Source organism: Stenella coeruleoalba, assembly GCF_951394435.1.
Source record: "Stenella coeruleoalba genome assembly, chromosome: 17".
Classification (NCBI taxonomy): Eukaryota; Metazoa; Chordata; class Mammalia; order Artiodactyla; family Delphinidae; genus Stenella; species Stenella coeruleoalba.
In genome coordinates this window covers 24390472-24416898 of record NC_137163.1, presented here as the reverse complement: position 1 = coordinate 24416898, position 26427 = coordinate 24390472, and the positions used below count along the sequence as shown (strand labels likewise).

Here is a 26427-nt window from a genome sequence, read left to right as displayed (position 1 = left end):
TGTCTTTAATATAATAAAATGTTTATTAAAATCAGGTGACATTTGTCATTGAAAGTGAAAAATTGTGGGCATGAAATAAAAAGCTAAAAGTAATTTAAATTATGTAATTAAAAATAGGTACTGATTTACCAGATTGATAATATTACATTGATGAACTTTTCAAAATAAGTATCTACGCAAAAACTACTAAAAATAATTTCTAAAAAATTAAAATGCCATGTCTGTGCACACAAAAACATCTTTATATGAGTTAATTAAACATTAAAATAAGATAAGCAAAATGATCATTTGTGGTACAAACGTACATTCTCTAATTGGTTTCCTAGGCATATTTAATGTCATTTTACTATTTTTTCTTAAGTATGTGGTTTTCAATATATTCTTATTTTTATTGGTATTGTTAAAGGTATTTTTAATACATTTTAAATCATTGGCATGTTAACAGAGGTCTCTACAGGCCATACTATTTTTAATTGAGAAAGGTTTTTCTTTATAGGTATTGAGGTATCTGGTAGGACTAATTCTTTAAAATAGAGGAAAGTTTCAATTTGATTTTATTTCATACAACAATGTGTAAATATTTCAGCTTAAGTATTTTCACAGATAGTAAATTTTTACTTCTTTTCAGATACCTTTGACAAAAAATTTTATAATATAAAACTTACCAAGTTGTCTTAAATTATGATTTTTTTTGGAATAGTTCACTTGTAAGCTGTATAATTGTATGTTTTCTCAATTTTATTCCATTATAGTATAAAATATAAATTCAATCTGATTAAAAAATAAGAACTTCATCAAAAGATACTCTCTTTTCACAAGTCAAATCATGCTACAGGACAATAATAGTTTCAAGTTTTAATTTTATACAGTGTTTTAACTTTTTCATAAAAATAGCATTTAAACGTCTTCCTATTTCCAAACTTTGTTTTCAATAACTATAATCCACCAAAATTTTCAAAAGCTGAAGATCTTTAACATGCCAATAACTGAATATTTTGATTAAAGATTTTCATATGATTTTAATATAAATCAACCAAATTTAAAGGTTTTATTTTCAAAACCATAGTAGGGCATTTTGCTTGATTATGAAAAAGTGCTTCAGAGATGCAAACTTTTCTAGGTCTGAATGACAATGAGTAGCGAAAACAGAACCTGGTACTGACATACTAAAGTTTATTTATTTTTGAATCAGCATTACTTTTTCATACATACAAAAAATGTAATTCAATTATTTTGATGTATATAAAAATATTTGTAAATTTTAATGACAGTTTTATTGTGAGGCGTAGAATTTGCTTGGTTGCAGTTATGAATTACATGTAGACCACAACCAATTCTAAGTATATATCTGTTTCTTAATTTTATAAGAGCTTTGTTTTTGCCATGAAGTTGTGTGTCACCAAAATTTATATTTGTATTATTATCACAAAACAAAGTCTTATCCTTAACACTATAATTTTGATATGTGATCTTTGTCTCATTTAAAAAATATTTAAAAGATAATTGTTTGCTTCAAGTTTAAGAAATGTATTGTGGTGTTAATATAAATAGAGGTAAGATAAATGGAAACAATAGTCGAAAGGAAAGAAGGGGAAAATGTAAATACACTCTCATTCTTTCATTACATATGACGTGTGTAATAGAAGTTAATGGTAGGTTTTGATCCTAGATATATGCTATTAATATTAGAGCAAGTACACCCCCACCTCCAAAATGTTTAGCCAATAAGTTAATAGAGGGGAAGAAAATGATGGTGGAAATGCACAGGTGGGTCCAATAAAAGTAAATAGCAATACAGCAGCCAAACAAGACCATAACAATTACATTATGTGTGAACGGTCTAATGATTTAGACTGCAATTCGGGGGAAGGGGAAGTTGGGACAAAGTGAGAGAGTAGCACTGACATATATACACTACCAAATGTAAAACAGATAGCTTGTGGGAAGCTGCTGTATAGCACAGGGAGATCAGCTCCATGCTTTGTGACAACCTAGAAGGGTGGAATAGGGAGGGTGGGAAGGAGATGCAAGAGGGAGGGGATATGGTGATATATGTATACATATAGCTGATTCACTTTGTTATGCAGCAGAAACTAACACAACATGGTAAAGCAATTATACTCCAATAAAGATAAAAAAAATAAAGACTACAATTAAAAGGCAGAAATCTTCAGACTGTATAAAAAAACAAGACTCAAGCAAGTAGTATCTCAATCATGTGCTGTTTAAAGTAGAAACCTACTTTAAATATAAAGACAAGTTAAAAGGATGCTAAATGAAACACCATGCAAACACTAATTATAAGATATTCATATCAGACAATGCAAACTTCAAGACAAGGAAAATTCCCAGAGAAAAAGAAAGCTACTTCATTGTAATGAAACAGTCAACTCATTAAGAAGGCATAGCATCTCAAATGTAAACACCTAGTAACAGATCTTCATGATACACAAACATGACAGGACATGATAAGATAGAAAGAATAAACAGGCAAATCCACAATTGCTGTTGGGCATTTCAATGCTACTCTTTCATTAGTGGATTAAAAAAAAAGTAGACAAAATATCAGTAATAATATAGAACACTTCAAACACAATGCTATCAACGAACTGTATCTAATTGGTATTTAATTCACAATAATGGCAAGTGTACATTCTTTTCAAATGCACATGGTTCTTTTAGAAAAATATATGCTGGACCATAAAATAAGTCTAAGTAAATTTAATTATTGAAATGTTAAAATTGTAACTAAATTTATAATATGAGATGTTTCATCTTTATCACAATGAACTTTCAAAGACTATACTCTGCTTCATAAAATGGAGGTAAAAAGAAAAACTTTTGCTGGAATTAAAATATTTGAGGTGATTAATGTTACTGATGTGACATATAAGATTGGACTCATTTAACTATTTGGGAAGTTCTTCTGCTAAGGAAGCTGGCATGTTAACACTTTTCATATATGCAGAAGAGAATTTAGAACATAAAGTGATGAAATTAGTAGAGTTTTCATTTGTTCTAAATGAAAAGTCATGCTTTTTTTTAAACAGATTTATGTCTTCTAGTTTTCACATGGTCAATGACACCACATGATCCCCATGTATGTTAACATACATTGTGTACAAGTTGCATTTTCATCATCAATTTTCTTTTGTTTTAATTGAGATGTTACTGTTTTTCTTTTTTTTACATCTTTATTGGAGTATAATTGCTTTACAATGGTGTGTTTGTTTCTGCTTTATAACAAAGTGAATCAGTTATACATATACATATGTCCCCATATCTCCTCCCTCTTGCATCTCCCTCCCTCCCACCCTCCCTATCCCACCCCTCTAGTTGTTCACAAAGCACTGAGTTGATCTCCCTGTGCTATGTGGCTGCTTCCCACTAGCTATCGGTTTTACATTTAGTAGTGTATATATGTCCATGCCACTCTCTCACTTTGTCCCAGGTTACCCTTCCCCGCCCCCGTGTCCTCAAGTCCATTCTCTAGTAGGTCTGAGTCTTAATTCACATCCCGCCCCTAGGTTCTTCATGACCTTTTCTTTTTTTTTGGATTACATATATATGTGTTAGCATACGGTATTTGTTTTTCGCTTTCTGACTTACTTCACTCTGTATGACAGACTCTTGTCATTGGGGTTTTTGATGATTAGCACAACAAAATTAAAAAAAAAAATTTTGATGATTAGCAGACATTATGAGCAACTTGTAAAAAATCCTTAATATGTAAGTAATAAAAGTCTAAGAACCATGTAGTTAATCCAAGCAGGTATTCCAACAACTTATCATATTAAAATTTGTAGGCAATTTGTTCATAAAATAAAAATATCAAGTATCCATATCTTAAAATATTAATATACTGTTAGGTCTAAATCTCATGTTTAATATCATATATACTACATTCTCAATCAAAATATCCCATTTCACATGAGGTTAACAAGTTATTAGGAAAAATTGGTCTATTAATACCAATGATATCAGAGTCCCAGGGATAAATCTAAAACCAGGGAGAAATTTTATTTAGGAAATAATTCAACTGAAAAGAACATAGTTATAGTAGATAGGTACTTTAAAATAATCATAATAATAATCAATTTAATACATCAAGTACTTTAAAATGACAAAGATGTTGTTAATGTATTATCATGGCTCCAAATCACCATTTAATTATGTTTCATATTTTAGAATATAAAATTGCCCCTCTGTAGCTTAAAAGAATGTTAATATAATATACAAGCCAAGGAAGTCTCATTTTTTTCTGTATTCTACTACTTTTTGATTGTATAGAAAAATAACCAATCAGTACATGATTTACCCTCTAAAAATATTTTTACAATTTACCTAAATATGTTTAACTGAAATGGGATCATGTGGAACTCCCCACTTTTTAAAAAATGTGTTTCTGGATGTACTAAAATGCTTTGATTCACAAATCATAATAAACAAAAATTCTTCTAGCTCCTTTCCTGCTATCTTTTTGGGTTTAGTTTCAAATTTTGCAGGAATAAGTTTGTCTGACATCCTTGTTGATCTCTGCTGGGTCTTCCTGACGGCCTCCTTCAGCTGAACTTTCTTTTAGAAATCTTGGTGGAATTAAGCTTTCTTAAGAAATGAATATTCAGTATGTACTTTCTATCCCACTGCTGCCATAAATGTCTATTGTAAAATAATAAAACAGTATGATAAAATAAATAATTCTTAATTTATCCTATAAAATAAATAACAAACACTCATGGCAAGAACATTCAGACTATAGCTCTACAGTACATCTGTGCAACCTCTACTTCTGTGGATATTTCAAGAATACATATTTCTCAGTGATTTGGCCAACTCATGGCCTGACAGCTTTATGTATCTTTCAAGCCACAGAATAGATTATGACATAACTTGCTGTCATACAAAATAGCTGGCAGGGCAACAGTATCAAATAGTTCTCCCAATACCATCTAAGATCAGAATGAGTTAGATGTTAATATCTGAGAATATTTTCATTTCATCTACAAGAGCTCTATATGCTACCCATGAAGGGGAAGTGTAAGTTACCTGGCATCCACATAGGACTGGAAAATAGAGATGGGTTATCAGTATTTGTCTTTCAAAATTAATCATGTATTATAATTACTCTGAGCACTGGGAATATATCTCACACATTACTAGATGAGATCAAAGACAATAGCTAATAAATACACCTTGGCTATTTTAACAGAACTATTAATAATGATACTTTGTTGAAAATGGAAAATACAGACCAAATGTCAAACAAGTCAGGATGCCAGGAAAATAGGCATAAACCAGGGCTGTCTTGGGCAAACGAGGATATACAGCCATTCTAATATAATACACACATAGTGCCAGGGCACTGCAGATATGGGAGTGACTAATTCTGCCTAGAAGTTCATTAGTACTTAAAGTATCATTTGACCTGGGCCTTGGAAAATGACTAAGAATTTATGGATTTTTGAATGTGGACTTAAGTGTTCCAGGAACATGGAAGACAGTTTGCAAAAGAAGCAGAAATGTGAAAGGTCAATGTCTTTTCAGGACAGTGCAGTTAGATGACTAGATGTATGTAACTGAATAGTGAGAGATGAAGCTGGCAGATAATTTGGGTGCAAATTGTGGAGGCTTTAAATGTAATTCCACAGTTTTGAACTTATGACTGTGTAGCCATAAAATAATTTTAAACAGAGGAGTGATGTCTGATTTACATTTTCAAAACATCAGTCAGGTGGAAATGTAGAGAAAAGTCTGGCTGGAGAGACAATGAAGTGAGTGGCTAGTCGACTGCTACAGCAGTGCAGGCAGTAATAATGAGGATGGGAACAAATGCAGGGGCACCATGCAGTCCTTTAAGGCTGGGAGACATCAACGTCTCATGACTAAGGAATCCATCTCCTTGAGAATTTTCAACAGTATAAGATATGGCCCTTGGTATTTTGTATTATCCAGCAGGGGCATATTCTTAAAAGAGATGTCAAAGAGTGAAGAGCACAGAAAATGCTCTGTCAAAATCAACTATTCTGTGGGCAAATGACAGCATGATACTTAAAGATGTCCTCGCTGAGGAACTAAAGTGGGATGAGACAAGCAGATTAGAAATTAAAGTAGGAGATATATATAGAGCCTGACTGCTGAGAACCAAGGGCAGAACATAGGACAGCATGAGGTAGCCACGTCAGACTTAAGTAGCTGTGATTAAGCAAAAGAGTCTTGCAGAATATAACACCAAGAGGCAAAGCAAAAGACTACAAAGGCTGACTAGATCATGAAATAGAAGGCATGAGGCTGCTGATAGTGGCTTGACAGTGATTATGAAGCTGGTATGTGACCTACATTTCAGTTAAATTCACTTTGCACCAAGTTCACTGAAATCCATTTTGTTGGTTGCATTTTGTTGCTTAAGACTGTTTTGCTGCTATTTCCTGATTCATTCCTCTTTTAAGTTATTATTTGACACTTAGCTCTTTGCTCAAAAAAGGAACAGGCACTGTGGTGGTGATGGTGGGTGGAATGGGAACAGAATGAAAATCTGACAATTAAAATAATGATACAAACTGATTTGGCTACTATTGTTCTAGTTTATGCCTGTTGTCCAGCTTAATTTTTTTTTTTTTTTTTTTTTTTTTTTTGCGGTACGCGGGCCTCTCACTGTTGTGGCCTCTCCCGTTGTGGAGCACAGGCTGCGGACGCGCAGGCTCAGCGGCCATGGCTCACGGGCCCAGCCGCTCCGCGGCATGTGGGATCTTCCCGGAACGGGTCATGAACCCGTGTCCCCTGCATCGGCAGGCGGACTCTCAACCACTGTGCCACCAGGGAAGCCCCAGCTTAATTTTTAAGTGTCCCCTTTTACTCTTAAAAGTTATCTTAGATTTGAACAATAAATTACATGATCACCCTAAATAGAATGTTTGCTCTTTACGGACATTTAGAGAGGCAAAGTTCGTATAATTAAAACATCTTCAGAACAATGAAATCATAAACCATGTTTTCACATCTTTATTTGGAAAAAAATTATAGCTAGTGCCTAGAGCATGGGCTGGAATTTGTCTTATAAAGAGAGGTCAGAGGATGTTTTAAAAAGAGATGGTTTTATAAACATTTAAAAATGTTTTATACAGAGGTCAGAAAATATTTTATAAAGAGAGGTCTTGGTGCTGAGTCTGGAAGAATGAGCAAGACTTAGAAAAAAATTAAAGTAAAAGAAACTTTAGGGACAGAAAACAGTACAGGGTGTGTGTGTGCGTGTGTTTATGTAACTAAGAAGATTTGCCTAAGTGAAAGGAAAGATGCACTCGAGAAATAGCTGGAGATAAATATGCTTACTATCTGGTCCTTTAATAGACTCTCCTAGAATGAACGAATGAACAAATGAATAAATGGGTAACATGAGATAGATTTATCTTGGGAAAAGGAATTCAGGTAAAACACTCAAGTGGCAAATTTTCACCTGCAAGCCAAATTTGACCCATAGTCATGATTTATTGGACTACAGACCTTAATATTCTCTTTAAGATTAGTTGTTTTCTTTGACAATTAGATGACTTTACATAAAACTCTTTATTTCAAGTTCCACTTTAAAATTAGTCTGTCTTCCTATAGGGCAAAATGACTTTAGCCAGAGGGGGCAGGAATGTACACACTCCACCTTTCCTTTATTCCTTCTCACTGCTTCACTTGTATAAATCATCTGCTTTTTGGAAGTGTGACTTTAGATGTGGTTCTTGTAAGGATAATCAGAAAGACAAGCTGATTAAATTGTAGAACTTCATTGTAACTAATAACATATAATGAAAATCTTTGTATTTCCTCTAGAATATTAATAAAGAATAAATAAGGATAGCAAAAGAGTAGTAATAACTGCTAAGTATTTACTATGCACCAGGCACAGTGTTCATCTCCTTTCAGACATAGGTGGATTTGAGTCACAGCTGCAGGCATCTGCTAGGGTGTGACCTTGAACAAATTAACTCACTTTCTGAACCTCAGTGTACTGTTTGGTAAATGGGGATGATACAGCATATCTCATATGGCTTCTGTGAGGATTAAATAGATCATACAAACTACTTACGGTTCTTGGCACCAAGCAAGACCTCATTCATGAAAAAACTATTTTCACATTTGAAATCTGAACACTTATAAAGCTGTATAGGCATAAGTTACAGAAGATCTCCAACCCAGAGACTAATTTTCATTGATTGATGCTATTCACAATATATTAACTCTCCAGGTAATTTTATTTCAATGAATAGGTTTTTAGTCTCAGATCAGTAGTACACATTTGTATGCATCTTAAAAGAATATTATGGAGAAAATTATTAGGCATCTAATAATTTAGATGCATTTGTATGCATCTAAAAAGAATATTATGGAGACACATTTGTATGCATCTTAAAAGAATATTATGGAGGCAGATTTATTAAAACTCTGGTATGATACATATTGTTTCCATAACTTTAATATGCCCTACAAATGCAATAAATATAAAAATGTATTGCTAATTTCACAGACAAATGTGCATTAAAAATTCCAGAAATGCATATAAAGCAGTCTGTTTCTATTAATCAGATGTACTTGGCATTCACAAACAAGAGCCTGAAGCACCTTTTCACATGACTGCATTCAGATATTTAATCACAAATAACCATGTAAGTGTAAAACCTTACTAATTTAAGGTAAATGAAAGGAGAGCTGTTGGTTGCCAAACTACCATTATAAATAAATGAAATTGAACAGCAATCGTAAGCAGTTTGCTGACAAATTGTTCCTAACTTCAAATAAAAAAGAAATAAACAGTAGAAAATAGAAGATATAAATATGAACAATGTTTCATTTATAAGTGTTTCAGAATTACAAGCCATTTATGTTCATTAATTACATAATCATTCTCTTATTTTTCATTCCTTTTTTCTTTGTCTCAAAAGATACACTAAGGGTACAAATTGAAAGATACTGACTCTGCTGATGTACACCTCTCTCATATGAGTCTTATTTATAACAAAACAATTCATTTACTTTAGTTGATTATGCCAAACAACTGTCTTCCATGAACAAAAGGTCTGTCAAGTTAATTATATATTTTTATTGACCAGTTGTTAATCTAAAGTGGTATATTTTCGGGCCAGTCATTAAAAAAGTCCTTCATGCTTTTTCTAAAGGGTTCCAATTTTACATTTATTCATATAACGATAATAGTTCACTGGGCACTATTTACTACTCAATACTAAGAACTGTGCACATGTGATCATATTAAATCCTAATAATCTATTTATGAGATGAGCATTATTATTCCTATGTAAATTAGAAAACTCAGACTCAGGTGATGAGGTGAGGTGTCCAAAGTCAGCAATTAGTAAGAAGACAGGATTTGAATTAAGGCACATTTGAAGAATACTGGTTTGCACTCTTCCCATAGATGATGTTGGAAATCTCAGCAAGTTTCAATTAATAGGACTTTTTAAGGCTATACAATTAGAAGATTCCTTAGACATTTTTCTCAAAGAAATAATGTGTGTTGGTAATAAGAGTGAAAAAATAGCAACTAAAATTTTTGAGTTTTCATTTATTTTCTCCAGCCATTAAACCAAAATCCATTTTACAGAACAGCATATATTTAACCACTTAGCAGTGTCATAAAAAGAAAAAAAAGGAAAAAGCCCATGAACAATAGTAATTATAATGAATGATATTTCATTGTTGTAGAAAATCTTTAATTTAATAGTAGATCTAAAATATTTTGTCAAAGCTTCCTGTGAATATATAATTAAGATCTTTAACAGAAGAAAAATAAAATTAGTAAAAATGTAGGGTTGCTTCTCTTTTAATGGCAAATATTCATTTCCTTCCTTATCTCCAAAAATTGTACATTTTAAAATATAATTTTATGGTAAATTCAAATTACAAGCTGTATAATGTAATTATTTCATTTGCTGAATTATTTTAACACCATCTTTATGGAAAATTGGTTTGACAATTGGAGAGAAGGTCTCAATAATTAATTAATTAAAAGTGAATTGTATTTCTTTTTCTTATGTTTTACCTTAAGTCCAGATGAATAATAAGACTAGAAAGAGGAATATTTAAGATCATTAAAATTTTAAAATTAAAGTTTTGAGCAGTAAACAGAACTATTTAAATAGCACTCCTATTTTTTATTTAAGAAATAAAAAAAATAACTCACTTGAAAATTGAATTGCAAATCCAGATTTGCTGATATAAAAGTCCGTGTCAAACTGGATGGTTACTATGTTGAGGGTGCTGTGGATTCCTTCAGGAATAAGAGAACCACTAATTTCCTTTAAAAGCATATCATTTTCTGGTGGACCATCCCAAACTCGGAGTATATCATGCGATGCTTCCGTATCAAAAGCAAGAAACTGTAGGCTGTGGGAGAACCATATATCTCTGATTATCTTAAACATGGATTCAGTTTTAAATAAAGAATATAACAAATATTCATCTTGCTTCTACTAGATATTCCTTTTATTCTATCAGATAAAAATGAATTATGTAAACTGCATATATAAACTTAATGAATTTTTCTTGAGCAGTATAATTTTTTTTTAGAACATGATTAAATGTACTATTACATCACCTCTGCAAATTATAAAAACTTTAGGTATACAGACTATCCCTGACTTATGATGATTCAATTTAGGATTTTTTGGCTCTAAGATGGTACAAAAGAGATATGTATTCAGTAAAGTCTGTACTTTGAATTTTGATCATTTCCCAATTGTGATATGCTGTATGATACTCTCTCACGATGCTGGGCAGCGGCAGGGAGCTACAGCTCCGTCAGTCACAAGATCACAAAGACAAACCGCCAATACATTTACAACCATAATATACCCATAAAACCATTCCGTTTTTCACTTTCACTATAGGTTTCAATAAAGTTACGTGAGATACTCAACACTTTATTATAAAATAGACTTTGTGTTAGATGATTTACTGTAGACTAATGTAAGTGTTCTGAGCATGTTTAAGGTAGGCTAGGCTAAGCTATGATGTTCAGTAGGTTAGTTATATTATATGCATTTTCAACTTATGATATTTTCAACTTACGTTGAGTTTATCAGGATGTAACCCGAGGAAGATCTGTACATTCTTTTCAGTGTTCATGACTTTTAACTGTGGCAATGGCAGGTGACACTTAGAGGATCTCATATGTGCCAGGCACTGTGCAAAATGCATTACATCGATTTTCTTCCTTTAATTGTTACCATGACCCAATGAAGCAGGAACAATTTTTATCTCAACTTTACAAAAGTAGCAAATGAGGTTGAGATAGATTAAATAAGATTGCCCAAAGGTGGCAGAGTCATGAATTGAACTCAAGTTATCTAATTCCATAGTATGTGTCATTTCCACTCTTTCAAGTTTTTTGTTTGTTTTATCAGACTCAAATGAGGTTTATTCCGCAAATGCAAAAATTGTTCACATTCAAAAACCAACGATTACATTTCACCACAGTGGCAGATATAAGGAGGAAAACAATCACATGAAGATCTCAATATACACAAAAAGTATTTTAAAAATTCAGTATCCATTCATAATCATCACACCCAGTAATCTAGGAGTAAAAGGGAACTTCCTTAATGTGAAAGTGTCTACCCCCAAAAAAATGCACAAAAAAGGAAAAAAAAAAGGTTTCATGTTAAATCTATTTTGCTTTGTGTCTAATCTAGACAAAATTTATGTCTGATTTTTTTGCACCTAATGCCAAAAATTAGAAATCCAATTATATCAACATGCTCAACTCTCTCTCTCTCTCTCTCTCTCTCTCTCTCTCTCTATATATATATATATACACACACACACACACACACACACATACCACATTCATGTGTGATATGTGATCTGGGTTGCAATTTAATATCAAATATTTTTCTTTAGTTTTTAAAAATCCCAGAATTCTGTTGAATTTAGTATTTTCACATTTACTATTTCTAATATTTAAAATAAAACAATACGTGACGTATCTTAAAGAAAAGTAGGCTGAGGTTCGATTCAATTTGTAGCTGCAAATTGCCTTGCAAAAGTAATGTACCAGTTCACACTGCATCCAACAATACATGGAGTACACCTTGCAGCATGTTATTTGAAGGACAATATTGGTTTCCCATAAAACTGCCTTCATCACCCATAAGCCTGTTCGAAAATCCATTTATATAAAGCAGCCAATTCTTTTTTTTTTTTTTGCGATACGCGGGCCTCCCACCGCTGTGGCCTCCCTGCCGCGGAGCACAGGCTCCGGAAGCGCAGGCCCAGCGGCCATGGCTCCCGGGCCCAGCCGCTCCGCGGCATGCGGGATCCTCCCGGACCGGGGCATGAACCCGCGTCCTCCGCATTGGCAGGCGGACTCCCAACCACTGCGCCACCAGGGAAGCCCCCAGCAGCAATTCTTAATGTCACTGTTTTGTGAGTGATAACACAATAGTTAGCTCATATGTCAAGGGGAATTTGTTCATTTACTAATTCATCCCTAGTCATAACAATAATAGTTAAACTAGAACTGAGAGCAGGTGCACCTTGGAAACCTGACTGGTGTTAATTTAGGAGGCTACGGTTCTGCCATCATCTAAGAGGAAATTATGTGAAGAACTGTGAGCCACCTAACTAAACTCAGCAGGAACAGAACTCTAACATGGTTAAAGGGGAAGAGAGCAAATGCTTCAGAGATATGCCTAAATCTAGGGAAGACAGGGAATAGGTACTGGGTCCTCTTCCATTCTTATTTCTTCTAAATGTTCATGAGGCTGAACTCATGACAGTGATCTGCACAACTCTGTATACCTATCAAAATGATGGACTCAGCGTCTTAAGTCATGCAGAACTGAAAGTATAGCATTGCCAACAAGTAGGAAAAATTCGCACCTTCTGTGTGCCCTCTTATAACTGAAAAGCTTCTCTCTAAGGGGCTGTATGAACTACTGTTGTGGACCACAAATCAATAAATCATGCTTATGAATACTTTTTTTTCATATTTTAAACGTATAAAAACCATGTTTTTCTTTGCCAAGGTTAAAAAACATTGAAAAATCTTGATATTAATTGATATTGTATATAGAGGCTGATCAGGGAAATTCAGATTCCCTGGTCATTTTGAAATAATAAAATCCATTTACCTGACAATGTTTCCTGGATCTACCTCAATCATCCACATGCAACGCAGATTATTGTCATACGGAAAGGGATAACCAGGAGATAAGATTCTTCCTGATGATTCTCCTTTAAAACGACCTCCGCATTCGGCTAGTAAAAAATTAATTCAATTTTAAGTCACAATTTAATGCCAATCTTTCTAAACAATCTACAAATTTCTCAAGAGTATATATTTTTTCACCTGAAGGAAAACAGAGATTGGTTTCTCCTCTTATTGAAAGTATATATTTGTATATGCTTTCTCAGTTTAAGGTATTAATTGAAGCAAGAACATACTGTACAATAAAAAAAGAATCTCAAGTCAGATCATATAAAAATAGTATAATAAACCTAATTAGGGAATTGAAAAAGTACACACTCAAAACTCTGAGTTTAGGCTTCCAAACATTTTAAGATGTGTTGTTAAATAATGATAATGTAAAAAGGGGAAACAGATGGCAAGTTGCTCACTGCTAGTTGATTGTAGGCTGAATAATTCATCATCTTACTACCTTACCTCTGAGAAAAACTAAGCTTTACTGCAGTCCCTCAGGCCTTCCAAATTTCATTGTCCTTTTATTCCCCTTTAAATCACTCTAAACTCTTTCGCTTTTAACCTCCCGAAAGTCAAAATGGCATTTTTATTAAATTTTTCTTCAGTTAAATCTAGCTCAGTTTTGATTTAAACTGAAATCAAACCGGTCTCTGATTTTTATAAAATTTATCAAATTAAAAATGTAAGCATCATCATACAATATAGTAAAAATTTTGTCTTCTGGGGAATTCCCTCTCCATTTTAATAATATTTAATATATTGGGATATCTGGAATGATTTTACTTAGATAAGCAAATAATCTAGAAAGAATTCTCTTTCTAGAGAAGAGAGAAGAGAGAAAGTAAATAGTTTGCTTAATTAGTATATTGCTCTGCATCTCTAAATCCTAGAAACCACAGTGTAGTAATACATTATACATTTGAAAATTTTCCAGATTATCATAGTACCAAAAAATAAACCAAATCCATACTATTTTACTTTTTGCTTAAATATTTGAATATACTGCTATATTTATTTTGCTTGTTCTCTGCAGTGTTACTGTCTTACTCAAATTCAATGACTGAAGTAACAATCTTGGATTTTGTTTTGTTTTGTTTCGATTATTAGAGCAAAGAAGGTCAAAGACAGAAAGTTTCAGCATTTGGAAAAGACCTAATAATATCGAATATCATGGTTCAAATCTGTATCTATTCATGTAGGTAAAATTGTTTCAAAGATTTTAGGTGTTACATTTTAGCACACTATGATGGTTAGTCTTATGTGTCAACTTGGCTAGTCTACAGTACCCAGTTATTTTATCAAACACTAGTTTAGGTATTGCTATTTATAGACCTGGTTAACATCTACAATCAGTTGACTTTAAGATTACCCTTGATAATGTGGGTAGCCTTCATCCAATAAATTAGAAGGCCTTAAGAGGAAAAGCAGAGTTTTCTAGAAAAGAAGATATTCTCCCTCAAGCCTGCAGCATTAAGTCCTGCTGGAGTTTCTGGACTTTTGACCTTCCCTCTGGATTTTGGGCTTGTCAGCTCCCACAACTGCATGAGGCAGTTCCTCAAAATAAATACATTTCTTGATGACAGATAGACAGACAGATCTATATCTAGATCTACTAATCCTTCTTCTCTGGAGAACCCTAACTGATACACATACCTACAGAGGGCTAAGCAAGTTTATTTTGTATTGCAACATTAGCTTAATTTAATTTATAATAATAAACTTAAGTTGTTATTATTATTTTTTTTTTTGCGATACACGGGCCTCTCACTGCTGTGGCCTCTCCGGTTGCGGAGCACAGGCTCCGGACGCGCAGGCTCAGCGGCCATGGCTCACGGGCCCAGCCGCTCCGCGGCATGTGGGATCTTCCCGGACCGGGGCACGAACCCGTGCCCCCTGCATCGGCAGGCGGACTCTCAACCACTGTGCCACCAGGGAAGCCCTTAGTTATTTTTAAAGTGAATAAAAATATATCTGTATTCAAGAAGTTACCATCACTTACTGAGGTTTTTCTCATTTTTTAAATAAAAATTTTGTTGGATAACCTAGAACCGTATAGCTATAATAATTCATTTTTCATCATTTTAATGATTTATCACTATTATTGGTATATATTTCTTATGAGAACAAATTTGACTTCATTCCTCCAGATAAATTTTTAAGCAACTTCAAGGCAAACTGGAATTTTGGGTACTGTGTTTATCTTGAATCTAAACATACCTCTTTCTTTTTCCATATTTCTTTGCTACAAATATTATTGGTATTTTGATTTCAAATGAACCAGTGTGATATACCATATCACTGGGGTTCATATTCTGACAGAAGTCTTACATTTGTAGATAAAAATGAAGGTGTACAGGTTAAAGTTCTTTGGCTTTGGTGTCTCAAAAATTAATTTTTGTTTGCTCAATGTATAAGCTACAGAAACATAATTACCTAGAAATAATCCATATAATTGAGAAAAAGTTTCTTATTTGGCAAAGGCAAAAATATAATCATAATAGATATTTAAGGTTAATGGGCATAGAAAATTATGATTTTAGGCCAGGTGGTAAAGCTATTAATTATTGCCAGTAAAGAACACCATCTAAAATAGAATTTCATCTTCTGTTCTCATGGAAGTCATAGCATGACACACCATGTGTCCAACTGTTTCAGCTGTTATTCCTGATCAACCATCATTAAAAAAAAAAAAAGATTACCCTTCGCATGAAATCTTGAGCAGTGTCACGTCATTAAATTTTGACTTGGCAGATTCATAAACATAAAGTGCATTGATTCATTGCAAACAAAATTAAAATCTTCTTTCTGATCCCAGACCAAATGTCCTATTTGCATAAAATTTTTCCAAAATATGAAAAATGTCTTCACCTTGGTTCAACATATAAGGAAAATATATGTTTTTTAATGTATTTGTTTATGATTTAAATTTTAAAGACAACATGGTAAGTCAGTATTTACAAGTTTATACTTCTGTGCCATTGCAACCCTTAATGATTTTCTGAATATATTTCATATTTACATCAAAGAACATAACTTCAGAGAGAACTAATCAGTGCTACATTGTTCTTATAACCAATGACAGTGGGTTGATTGTTGGTCATGTTCCAGAATCTCAAGCTTTGTCAATTTAGGTTGTTACTGTAGTATTATCCTCATAATCTATCCAAAATTCAGATGCCATCTGAAAGGAAAGCACTATAATTGCATTCTGGTTAGATAAAAGTATGTTTGCTTTCTGTGTGAATCACTGTTTTAATAAACCAATAGAAAACTCATGTCATCAAAAACACTGCAATTAGTTGTAAGACCTCTAATAACTAGCATTTCATTGTTTTCTATTTGAATTCCTTCAAGTTTTGTGGAGATTCCTATGTTGACTATATCAACTAACAAACATTAAAATTTGTCTCAAAAGGTCCAGGTCTCCAAACTCATCAAATTGTATACATTAAACATGTGCATTTTTTTTTTTTTTTTTTTGCGGTACGCGGGCCTCTTACTGTTGTGGCCTCTCCCATTGCGGAGCACAGGCTCCGGACGCACAGGCTCAGCGGCCATGGCTCACGGGCCCAGCCGCTCCGCGACATGTGGAATCTTCCTGGACTGGGGCACAAACCCGTGTCCCCTGCATCGGCAGGCAGACTCTCAACCACTGTGCCACCAGGGAAGCCCTGTGCATTTTTTAAAGATACCAATTACAACTTAATAAAGCTGTTTAAAAAAAAAAAAAGTTTAAGTCAATTTTATCCATATGGGCCTGACACAGAATGGATTTGTGCTTCCACAAATGCCATTCAGAAATAAGAATTGCTAAAGAATCATGTTTGTTCCCTACTGAGGAGTTAGTGTTTTGTTTAAATGTTTTGATATTGTTTAAGTATCTTTTCTTGTCCTAATATTCCAGCCTGGCACCTATTTGATATTGGAGCAAAAAAAGAAAAAAAAAAGCAGATGTCTTTATCAACACTTTTCTATCCACCCTGCTTCTCACATAATACCCAGTTATTTGTTAATCAATCTAAAGATGGCAGCAATAAAATTGTACTCCAGCTATACAAATAAGAGAGAAAATGATCAATCTATATCTTCATGTAGGCAATATATCTGATATCACTGACTCTCACATTGCCTTTTGTTACTGAAATTCATTTAATTATGTCATGATACATACACATAAGAAAAACATATGCACTTTTAGTTTTTGAAAAAGTATATAAAGACTTTGAAGTTATTGAGAATAGTTTACTGTTTTTTAATCTAGCTTGATATCAGCATAAGCAACAATTTTGTATATAAAAACAAATCTAAAAAAAAACCCCAAAAAACACAAGAAACAAAACTGGTCAATGTGATTCAATAAATGTGTATGATTAAGAGTTTCAGCATATTTTTGTAGTGAGTTAAACTTTATATCAAGATAAGATAAACATAATGGCTTCAAACCATTTTTTACCCAAAAAAGAGAATGTACTTACTGGTAAGATTATGAAAAGAACCCTCTCACTCTCCATAAATCTGAGCTATGAATTCATTAACTTTTTGATTAAAGTATGAGTTGTGTGTGGACAGATTGAATAACTTGAAAAGGTACAGTACATTTTAATAACACTTCCATAGAAGTATTTCATGAAAACCTAAAGCAGTATCCTACCAATACAGGATGGCAGAGGGTAGTCCCATGCCCTTCTCTCCCCTGTCATGCACTTGAGAAGGCTACTTCCATGGAGAGTATAGCCTGGATTGCATCCATAAATGATAGTGCTACCAGCAAAATGGCCTTGGTCACTGATCTTGTATCCAAATTGTGGAATGCCAGGATCCTCACAATGTGACAGTTCAAAACCTATGAGAAAATACAAGTTTATTAAAGACAAAATTTAACAGGAAGATTTAAAACTGTACAAATCATCCCTTTTTATTTTTTTATATGATTACATGCTTTTCCCTGGTTTTATTACTCTTACCGTATTTAATTTTGTTCGTTTACAGCCACCATAGAGAGCTTTTTCTCTCAAAAATTAGAATTTGTTGTATTATTCAAATTTAGCAATGCTACCCCATGGTCTATATGACTATATCATAACTTATAGTAGTAAGATTCTTGCCTGCTTCAAGTGATTTGCAGCTAATAGATTCTGACCAATGTAACTATTATGATCAAATAATGAAAAATTAAAATCCATACAAAATATGTGAAATCATAACTATCCAAGTAACAAATGTCTCCACTGCAAATATAACTTTGGACTGCTTTACTTTTATAGTCTTAGAAGAAAGTGAAATAGCCTTATATTTAAAATATACTTTATCAAGAGTTAATATAACACAGTAATCAGTTTGAAGAACTCTGAATTTTTATTTTCTGCCCTCTTCAGAATGTACGACTCTCAAAATTTCTCACAAGGAAAAAAAAAAAAGAGTAGGGTGTAGAGAACATATTTTTGATTTCTAAAGGGTTGGGGCTTTCCACATGACTTTTGCTGGAAACTTGTGATCTTGGGCTAAGTGTAACACTTGAGAAGTTAAGTTACAACTGTTTGAGTAGTGAGAGAACTGCAGAGATGAACCTAACTCTGAAGGGGGTTTGTGTTTACATTTCAAGGAAGAATGAGACCCAGAACCTTACAGATGTCTCTAGTTTATAAAACTTGGAGACACAGGAGGCTAATCTGACTATTGAAACCCTAAATTTACATTCCAAAGGTTAGAATAAAAACCGAGAATTCTTTCTATCCCATCTCCAAAGAGCAGAAGTTTTTTTCTTCCTCCTTTCGGGAGAGGAGTTAAAGACAACTATCTTAAGCACAGCACGTGCATTTTTCTTTATTCCTTGTCCCTGGTCACTCGTGTAGATCTTTCCATCTGATTTTCATCGTGTTACTACAGGGGTAAGGACTGGGTCAAAGGGATGCTGACACAGTTATTATTATTACTATTATTAATTATATCACTTAAATGATAATAATTAATCTCTGTAGATCCAGAATACCTTGTGTGTGTATTCAGAATAAAATTAATAAAGATGAATATTAAAAAACAGTCATAGCACAATTCACTATTAAGATACTGAAAGAACTAGAAAAGGGTACTTCAGAATGTAAATCAAACATGACACTAGTTATCAAAATCTAACCTCCCTAGCTAAGGAATTCTTCTGCCCTTAATGTTTTACAAATTACATAAATGTATGATAAATGTAAGATATAATGAATGCACCAACAATAATTAGGTGCTAAATTATATCAATTATAGCTTCTGGGACTAGAGGACTATGATAAATATTCCAGATAGCTTCATGAATTAGGGAAGTCTGTGATTTCAAGACAAAAGGTTAAAACAACAACTTCACCATCTGGTACTATGGGATAGTTGCTTTGGATTAATAGTAATATTAATTCAGATTAGTTTTCAGATTAATATTTACATTAATTGGTTCATATTCACATTAATATTGTTATTAAGAAAGAAATGATGCAAAACAAGTTAAAACTCCTTTTACGTCTGTCTCCAATCCCTTTCTGGTCTTTCCCTACTGAGAGCTAGCAAATATTCTCAATTAGTGTATTATTTTCACACATAATTTATATTTTTTACACATATCTATACGTCTATGAACAATATACAGTATGACTTGCAAGCATCTGTACATTTCATGAATTATACAATTAAAATAAGTCTCCTAAGCCTTTATTTTTTGCCCAGCATTGCGTTTTTACTTTTATATTTACGCACACACATACACACACACTTTATTCATTTTAACTACTAATGATATTCCATTGGAGGTATACTCCAAAATTGATTTACTTATTCTCCAGCTCATGGACATTTATATTGTTATATTGCTTATATTATTCATTGTTATAAAAATGCTATACTTCTATGTCCCCATTTGCACATATGCAAGTGTTTCTATGGTGTATGCAGCATGTAGGGATTCATAGATCATTTTCTCCTCAAGATTAAATCAAAATCTGCTAATCTCCTATTTAACTTCTGCCTTGGCCAATGAAAGATAAATAGTTCAATCCCTGCATCAACATAATTTCTGTTCAATTTGTTTATGAATAATTGTGCATTCACATAGGGTGATGTTATATCTGGTTAGCAAAATAGTAGCAATAGTACAATAAGGCAGATGGCTTAGAAATATAAATGATATCTGAAAATCACTTTTTGAATGTAAGTAAGCATTTTTGATGTAACTAAAATAAGAAGGTTCTTATATGCTTTATTTCTTTGAAATCCACCTAAAATGTAAGTATATATTTAATACTGTTAAAGTGAAATTTTAGAGTATTGAATGATGAATGAAGATATGTTAATTTTATGTACTAAAAGTAAGAACTTTCCAAATTGCTAAATAAAAAGGGAATTAGATTGCTAATAAGGAAACTGAGAAAGTAATGATAAATACGTTAGAGAAACATATCCTTTTTTAAACCAAAAACCTTAATAAAAGTTTAAATAATAAAGCAATATTCTACCATAATCTTAAGCTCTATAGAATTCTTTGGTGGATTTAATACATAATATTTAGCAGAATAATCTTTAAGAATGATATTTAAGATTTGGTTATTAAATTCCACTTAATCCATGAGTCTTGCAAGAAAAAGTCTTATTTTAGAATTCTTTATATTTAAATAAGGATGTATATAAAGCAGAATGTCATTTTAAAATTCACAAGCAGAAAATAATCCACGACCATACATAACACTGTGATAATCCTCTTTGGTTCAGACATAAGGAAAATAAAGAGAAGAAAGCACTGAAGAAAAATTATGTATTCCTTTTTTCTCACTAATCAAACTAATAATCAGACATATCAAACTTTGAAATGACCAACTTTATAAGAATGCTTTAAGAAGACAATCCTTACAGTTTTGAGTCTTGAAAAGCTATATACTTTTTTTTTTTTTTTGCCGTACACGGGCCTCTCACTGTTGTGGCCTCTCCTGTTGCGGAGCACAGGCTCCGGACGCGCAGGCTCAGCGGCCATAGCTCACAGGCCCAGCCGCTCCGCGGCATGTGGGATCCTCCCGGACCGGGGCATGAACCCGTGTCCCCTGCATCGGCAGGCGGACTCTCAACCACTGCACCACCAGGGAAGCCCAAAAGCTATATAAATTTAATTTAACTTTTTAATTCTATTTGTTGAGTAACTTTTAATGTAATTTATTTACTTATGTAAATTATATCAAATTATATATGTAAATTAGCCATTTATATAAATATATCAACAGTAGCAGTGTAATCAAATTTTGGAAAAATCATTCAAAACAGTTACTTTTCCAGCAAGTATTTAAAAGAAAAAAAAAAAAAAACGAAGAGTTTAAACAAACAAACAGAAAAGCTTGTGCAAATGATTGCTTTGCATTTCCAACTGGAGGAATAGGAGATAAGGTAAATAATTATCTTTTCTTTTTAATTGCCGTTGTTCTAAATCCCATGTATAAAGTTCTGACTAGAAAATATGTTACTCAAAGCTTTTCCCACGATTTAATCTTTGGGCATGAAAAAGTAAGTGATATTATTAAATATGCTAGTTTGTGTCTTGCACATCTTAAATTTGTACATCATTCTGGATAGTGGGATTCAGCTTTGCCTGAATGTTAATTTTTAGCCATCAGCCAAATTTAGTATATGCATAATTGGCTCAACCTAGACATATCTAAAAATGAATTTTACTAGATATCACCAAATTTCTCCTATGTGACTATACCAATTTACATTCCCCAAAGTTCATGACTTTCAAGTTCTTCAAATTATCATTTAGTATCATACCGCTTTTTAATTTTTACCAATTTTGGCAAACATGCAATAGAAAATTATGTTGGCTTTAATTTTCATTTCTTAATTTCTATCAAGCACTTTTTGTCTTTTGCTTATTGTTACTGGAATTACCTCTACTGTGAAATTTTTTGGCCCATATTTTCTTTTAGACTATATTTTTAAATTGATTTGTAGGATTCCTTTCTATGGAGTGTATGTTTTTCTATTATATTGTAAATATCTACTTCTAAAATATATCATTTAAATTTTGTGTTTATGGTATATTTCCCTATAGAGAGATTTGTAAAAAGAATAATAATAATAATAAGGACTGGGACTTGGTCAATAAAACAGAAGCCACTTAGATATTTTGAGTTGCTCAAATTCAATACAAGAAATTAGAGGGAAAATACAAAGAAATTCAGAGGGTGTGAAGGTCAGAAGATCACTTCTGGTTTTCAAGAATCCAGGAGTTCAGGGAAGCTGCTGCCACATACAACCACCTGCCAGCACCACACTCTTGCCTGCAGATGCTGCTGGAAAATAATGGCTTCTTTATCCATCCTACCTCTCAGCTCTCACATGTTTGCCTTTAATTGGCAGAATCTAAGCAGAGATTTTGGCTGGCAAGGGCAGGGGAAATGCAGTTGCCAGATTTTTAGTCTCTACACTTAAGGGAAGTGCTTAGAAGGGCAGGAATGCTCCTGAGTATTGAGAGATTTTTGCTCATGTATCTTCTTTGAGAAATCTTTCTTCGCCTTAAAGACACAGCTATTCTAGGCCACATTTTTTTCTAAGCGTTTTAAAGTTTTGAGACTTGCATATGTCTTCAATCTGCCAGAAGTTAATTTTATATAAGGAGTAAATTAGTAGGTTATTACATATTTAAGCTCAAAATTTACAAAGCTTTTAGGATGTGAAGGCTATGAAGATGACTCTTCTGTTATTCTAACATGAAGAAATTATATCCAATATTGTATATATAAATGACAGGTAATCAAGAAATATTTCTTCAACATTTTAGTTAGAATACCTTGTACTATATAATGCAGCATTAGTCAATACTTCCTTTATTGCCTGGTTAATTTTCAAGATTTAAAGAGTAACAGAAATGCCAAGTGTACCTGTTAAGTAGTTTATAGGATACAGATTTACATAGAGTAACATTGTTGCTTCTGTGTAATCTACTTATTTTCTACTTGCATTTGCACTGAATAAATTATATACTAACAGTAAAGTTAGAATTAATAGGTCATCTGATTATTTTCCATGGTTAACATTGTCAAGACCATATTGGTAACTAAATTAAAGAGTTTAAATAGGGTAATTTATTATATATTTATAAAGCTAGTATGCAAGAAATGTCATCACAAGGTAGCTATTGCCCATCTTTAATCTGAATATAAAATTTGAAATGGCCATGTTCCATGTAGATTACTAAACTATTTCAAGCAACAAAACTCAAAGGCTAAGAACATCCAGATATATCTGAACTATACCCTTGGGATAATGGACATTTTCAAATGGGATTTTTAGAAAATTAAATGTGCAGACGTGATAACAAGAAGATATCTGGGCCCAGAGGTAATGCCTAATGGCTGGGCATCACGGACTTTTGCCAGATCAGCTTTTGAGAAGACAATCCTATAATCTATCAAAAGAAGACTGAAGAGATTTAATTCGCTTTAGAAAAATAAAGGAGTGGGAAATTTTCTCCCCTCAAATGTGGTGTAGCATTTTCATACCAGGTATGTTGTAATTTATTTATTGGTTAAGGAAAGTGAGAGAAGCTCACTGTCTTCTTAGTATAGTAGAACTAAAACTATTAATAATGGGTGAGCCAAGTGACTTTCCTTTCTAGGCACTCAAGAGCCTCTGGACTTCCATGACACCATTAATCACAGAGGCATCTATTAATACAATATCTTTGAACTTATTCTGTTTTGGAATATCTGTTGCAGCTGTACATCATAGTAAACACTGTACACTGTCTTCTCAATAGCTCTTCTTTTCTTCTCCCTCATGAACAAAACCTTTATTTTGCTCCCAGCAGTAATTGAAGCATATCAGGCAGTATATCATCATGGTCAAATAATAATCCAATATTTTAGTCTGACAAATGCTTCATTTTTCCAGCTTGCCTTGCTGGGAAATTTAGGCATAACCACATAGCCCTGTTTTGGACAAAGAGAGATAAAAGAATGTCTGACAGAAGATTTTGCATTCCTGATAAAAGGGACATATATGGCTGACACCACCTGTTCCCTTTTTCTTTTTGCCTTGAATATGTTCAGTGTTAAAGTAGCCATCTTGTGACCATGTCACAACAATCATGAGAACAAGAGTGAACACACTAGGAGTGCCACAGCAAAAGGACAGCGGCATGGCCCTTTAACAACTGAATCAAGATCTACCTACCTTTTCTCTCTTTACAGCTCTCATATGACAAAAAAAAATCCTAATTGTTTAAGCCATGGTTAGGTTTACCATTACTTGAAGTCAAAAGTGGCATCTCAACCACTGTTTCCACTAGTTCATTTGCTATTCTTAGTGACTATATAATGAATGGACTAGTAAGACAGTTGAAATAAAACACAACTTAAAGGCCTGTTCTAAAATATTTCTTCATTTTATTCTCAACCAAATGCAATTCTGTCTCTTAAAATGAAAATAACTAGACAACAGCAAATGTCGTTAAGTCAAAAAACAGATAATAGGTAGATAAAAAATGACTATCATGGGCTTCCCTGGTGGCGCAGTGGTTGAGAGTCCGCTTGCCGATGCAGGGGACACGGGTTCGTGCCCCGGTCCGGGAAGATCCCATATGCCGCGGAGCGGCTAGGCCTGTGAGCCATGGCCGCTGAGCCTGCGCGTCCAGAGCCTGTGCTCCACAGCAGGAGAGGCCACAACAGTGAGAGGCCCGCGTACCGCAAAAAAAAAAAAAAAAAAAAAAAATGACTATCATTAGATAGGGCAGGTGTCATTAGATACGGATGGTCATAAAAGGCCTGTTTATGCTAAAACTAGTGAGAAGCTAGGCAAGTGGGATTAATCTGAATTAAATTATTTGCTCTATTTCCCTTGAATGTGTTTAGCATGTTCTTTCTAATCTCTGTAACTTTCTTCATCGTATTCCCTTTGCCTGGAATACTCTCCACTATTTCTTTCTGTGATCCACCAACACAACCTTTAATTCTACTTCATTCATGAATCCTTACCTGATATGCCCTAGCCAAATTTCCTCTCTCCTGTCTCTAGTCCTCTTAATGTGAATATTGGAACTCCTCTTTATCTCACAGTGTTCTCTCAGATGTTTCAGAAACAAAGGTGGAATAATCTTAAGGGAAACATACCACAGAATGGCAGGGGTGGGGTTGGGTTTAGAAATGACTGGATACAGGGATTCGAACACAAAGCCTGTTCTTTTCCATTTTCCCCCATGTTTGCACATCTTAGCAAATTCTCTCATGTTCAAAAATTAATTACTGCCTTCTAAGAAATTTAGGAATACAAAATATGTGGCCTAGTACAATCTTCTATATCACAAAAACATTTTACAAAATCAGTATTCAGACTACATGTTAATTTACCAAGAATATGTAAAAAGTTGTAATTGGACTAAAACTGACTAAAGACATTATGAATTGAAATGGCCCCATGAAGAACTATGCATAACATGTTTGCAAAAAACAAAACAAACAAACAAACAAAAATAACCACAATACCATGTGATAACAGCTACATTAGCTGTGGATATAGACTACTGAAAAAGAAGTGTTTAAGAGTAGGTTAACTCTGGCTGAAGGAATCAGGGTAAGCACCAGTAGGGAAATATTTGAAATGGTCTTGAAGTTGAATAGCTCAATTGATGCCCAAGGTGGGTGGGGCATATTGAAAGAAAAAAAAAGCCTGGTTGCAGGTGCAAAGGCTGGAAACCAAAGTATATTTGGAGGATGGGAAGTAGCTTCTTTCAAAGCTAGGAAATCTGTGGTTAACTATTAAGATAATTGCAGATATGTAAAAAGATTGCCATTGTAAAAAACAGAAGTAACACTTAGGAACAAATACATTTAATAACAGATGTGTTACTACTTCCAGGACCCTCCTTAACAAAGGAGCTCAGCACATAGCCATTGGATCAGAAAATCTTGGAGCATTTACTGACCCGGGGATATCCAGAGACACCTTGGAAGCAGACTATAAATATTTTAGTTCCAGAATATAGACTGAAACGTTTCAGTTTCAGTTCTGAGACTGAAAAATATTCATAGATGTATGTATGCCCTTTTTAAAAAATAATTGCTTTTATACTCTCTTCCCAATTCTATAGCTTTCCATCTTCATAATGATGCACATCCTATAATGAACAGCCAGAGTCATTAAGAAGAGTGACTTCAAATATTTTCTTTTTAAGGATTTCTTTCTTTTCTTTTTTTTTTTTTTTTGACAACCAG

The 26427-nt window shown here is 33.4% G+C and overlaps 1 protein-coding gene across 3 annotated transcripts in view; it reads right to left on the bottom strand.

The window, feature by feature from the left end:
* Nucleotides 1–26427, bottom strand: part of CSMD3 (CUB and Sushi multiple domains 3) — a gene marked incomplete at its 5' end in the record, with an annotated part of 1071061 nt that overhangs the window by 298287 nt on the left and 746347 nt on the right. For all 3 annotated transcript variants that reach the window (XM_079901374.1, XM_079901375.1, XM_079901376.1), the window contains 3 exons: nucleotides 10181–10383; nucleotides 13131–13257; nucleotides 17853–18044. In XM_079901374.1, coding sequence (XP_079757500.1) covers nucleotides 10181–10383; nucleotides 13131–13257; nucleotides 17853–18044 — 522 coding nt within the window. The remainder of the gene's footprint in view (nucleotides 1–10180; nucleotides 10384–13130; nucleotides 13258–17852; nucleotides 18045–26427) is intronic.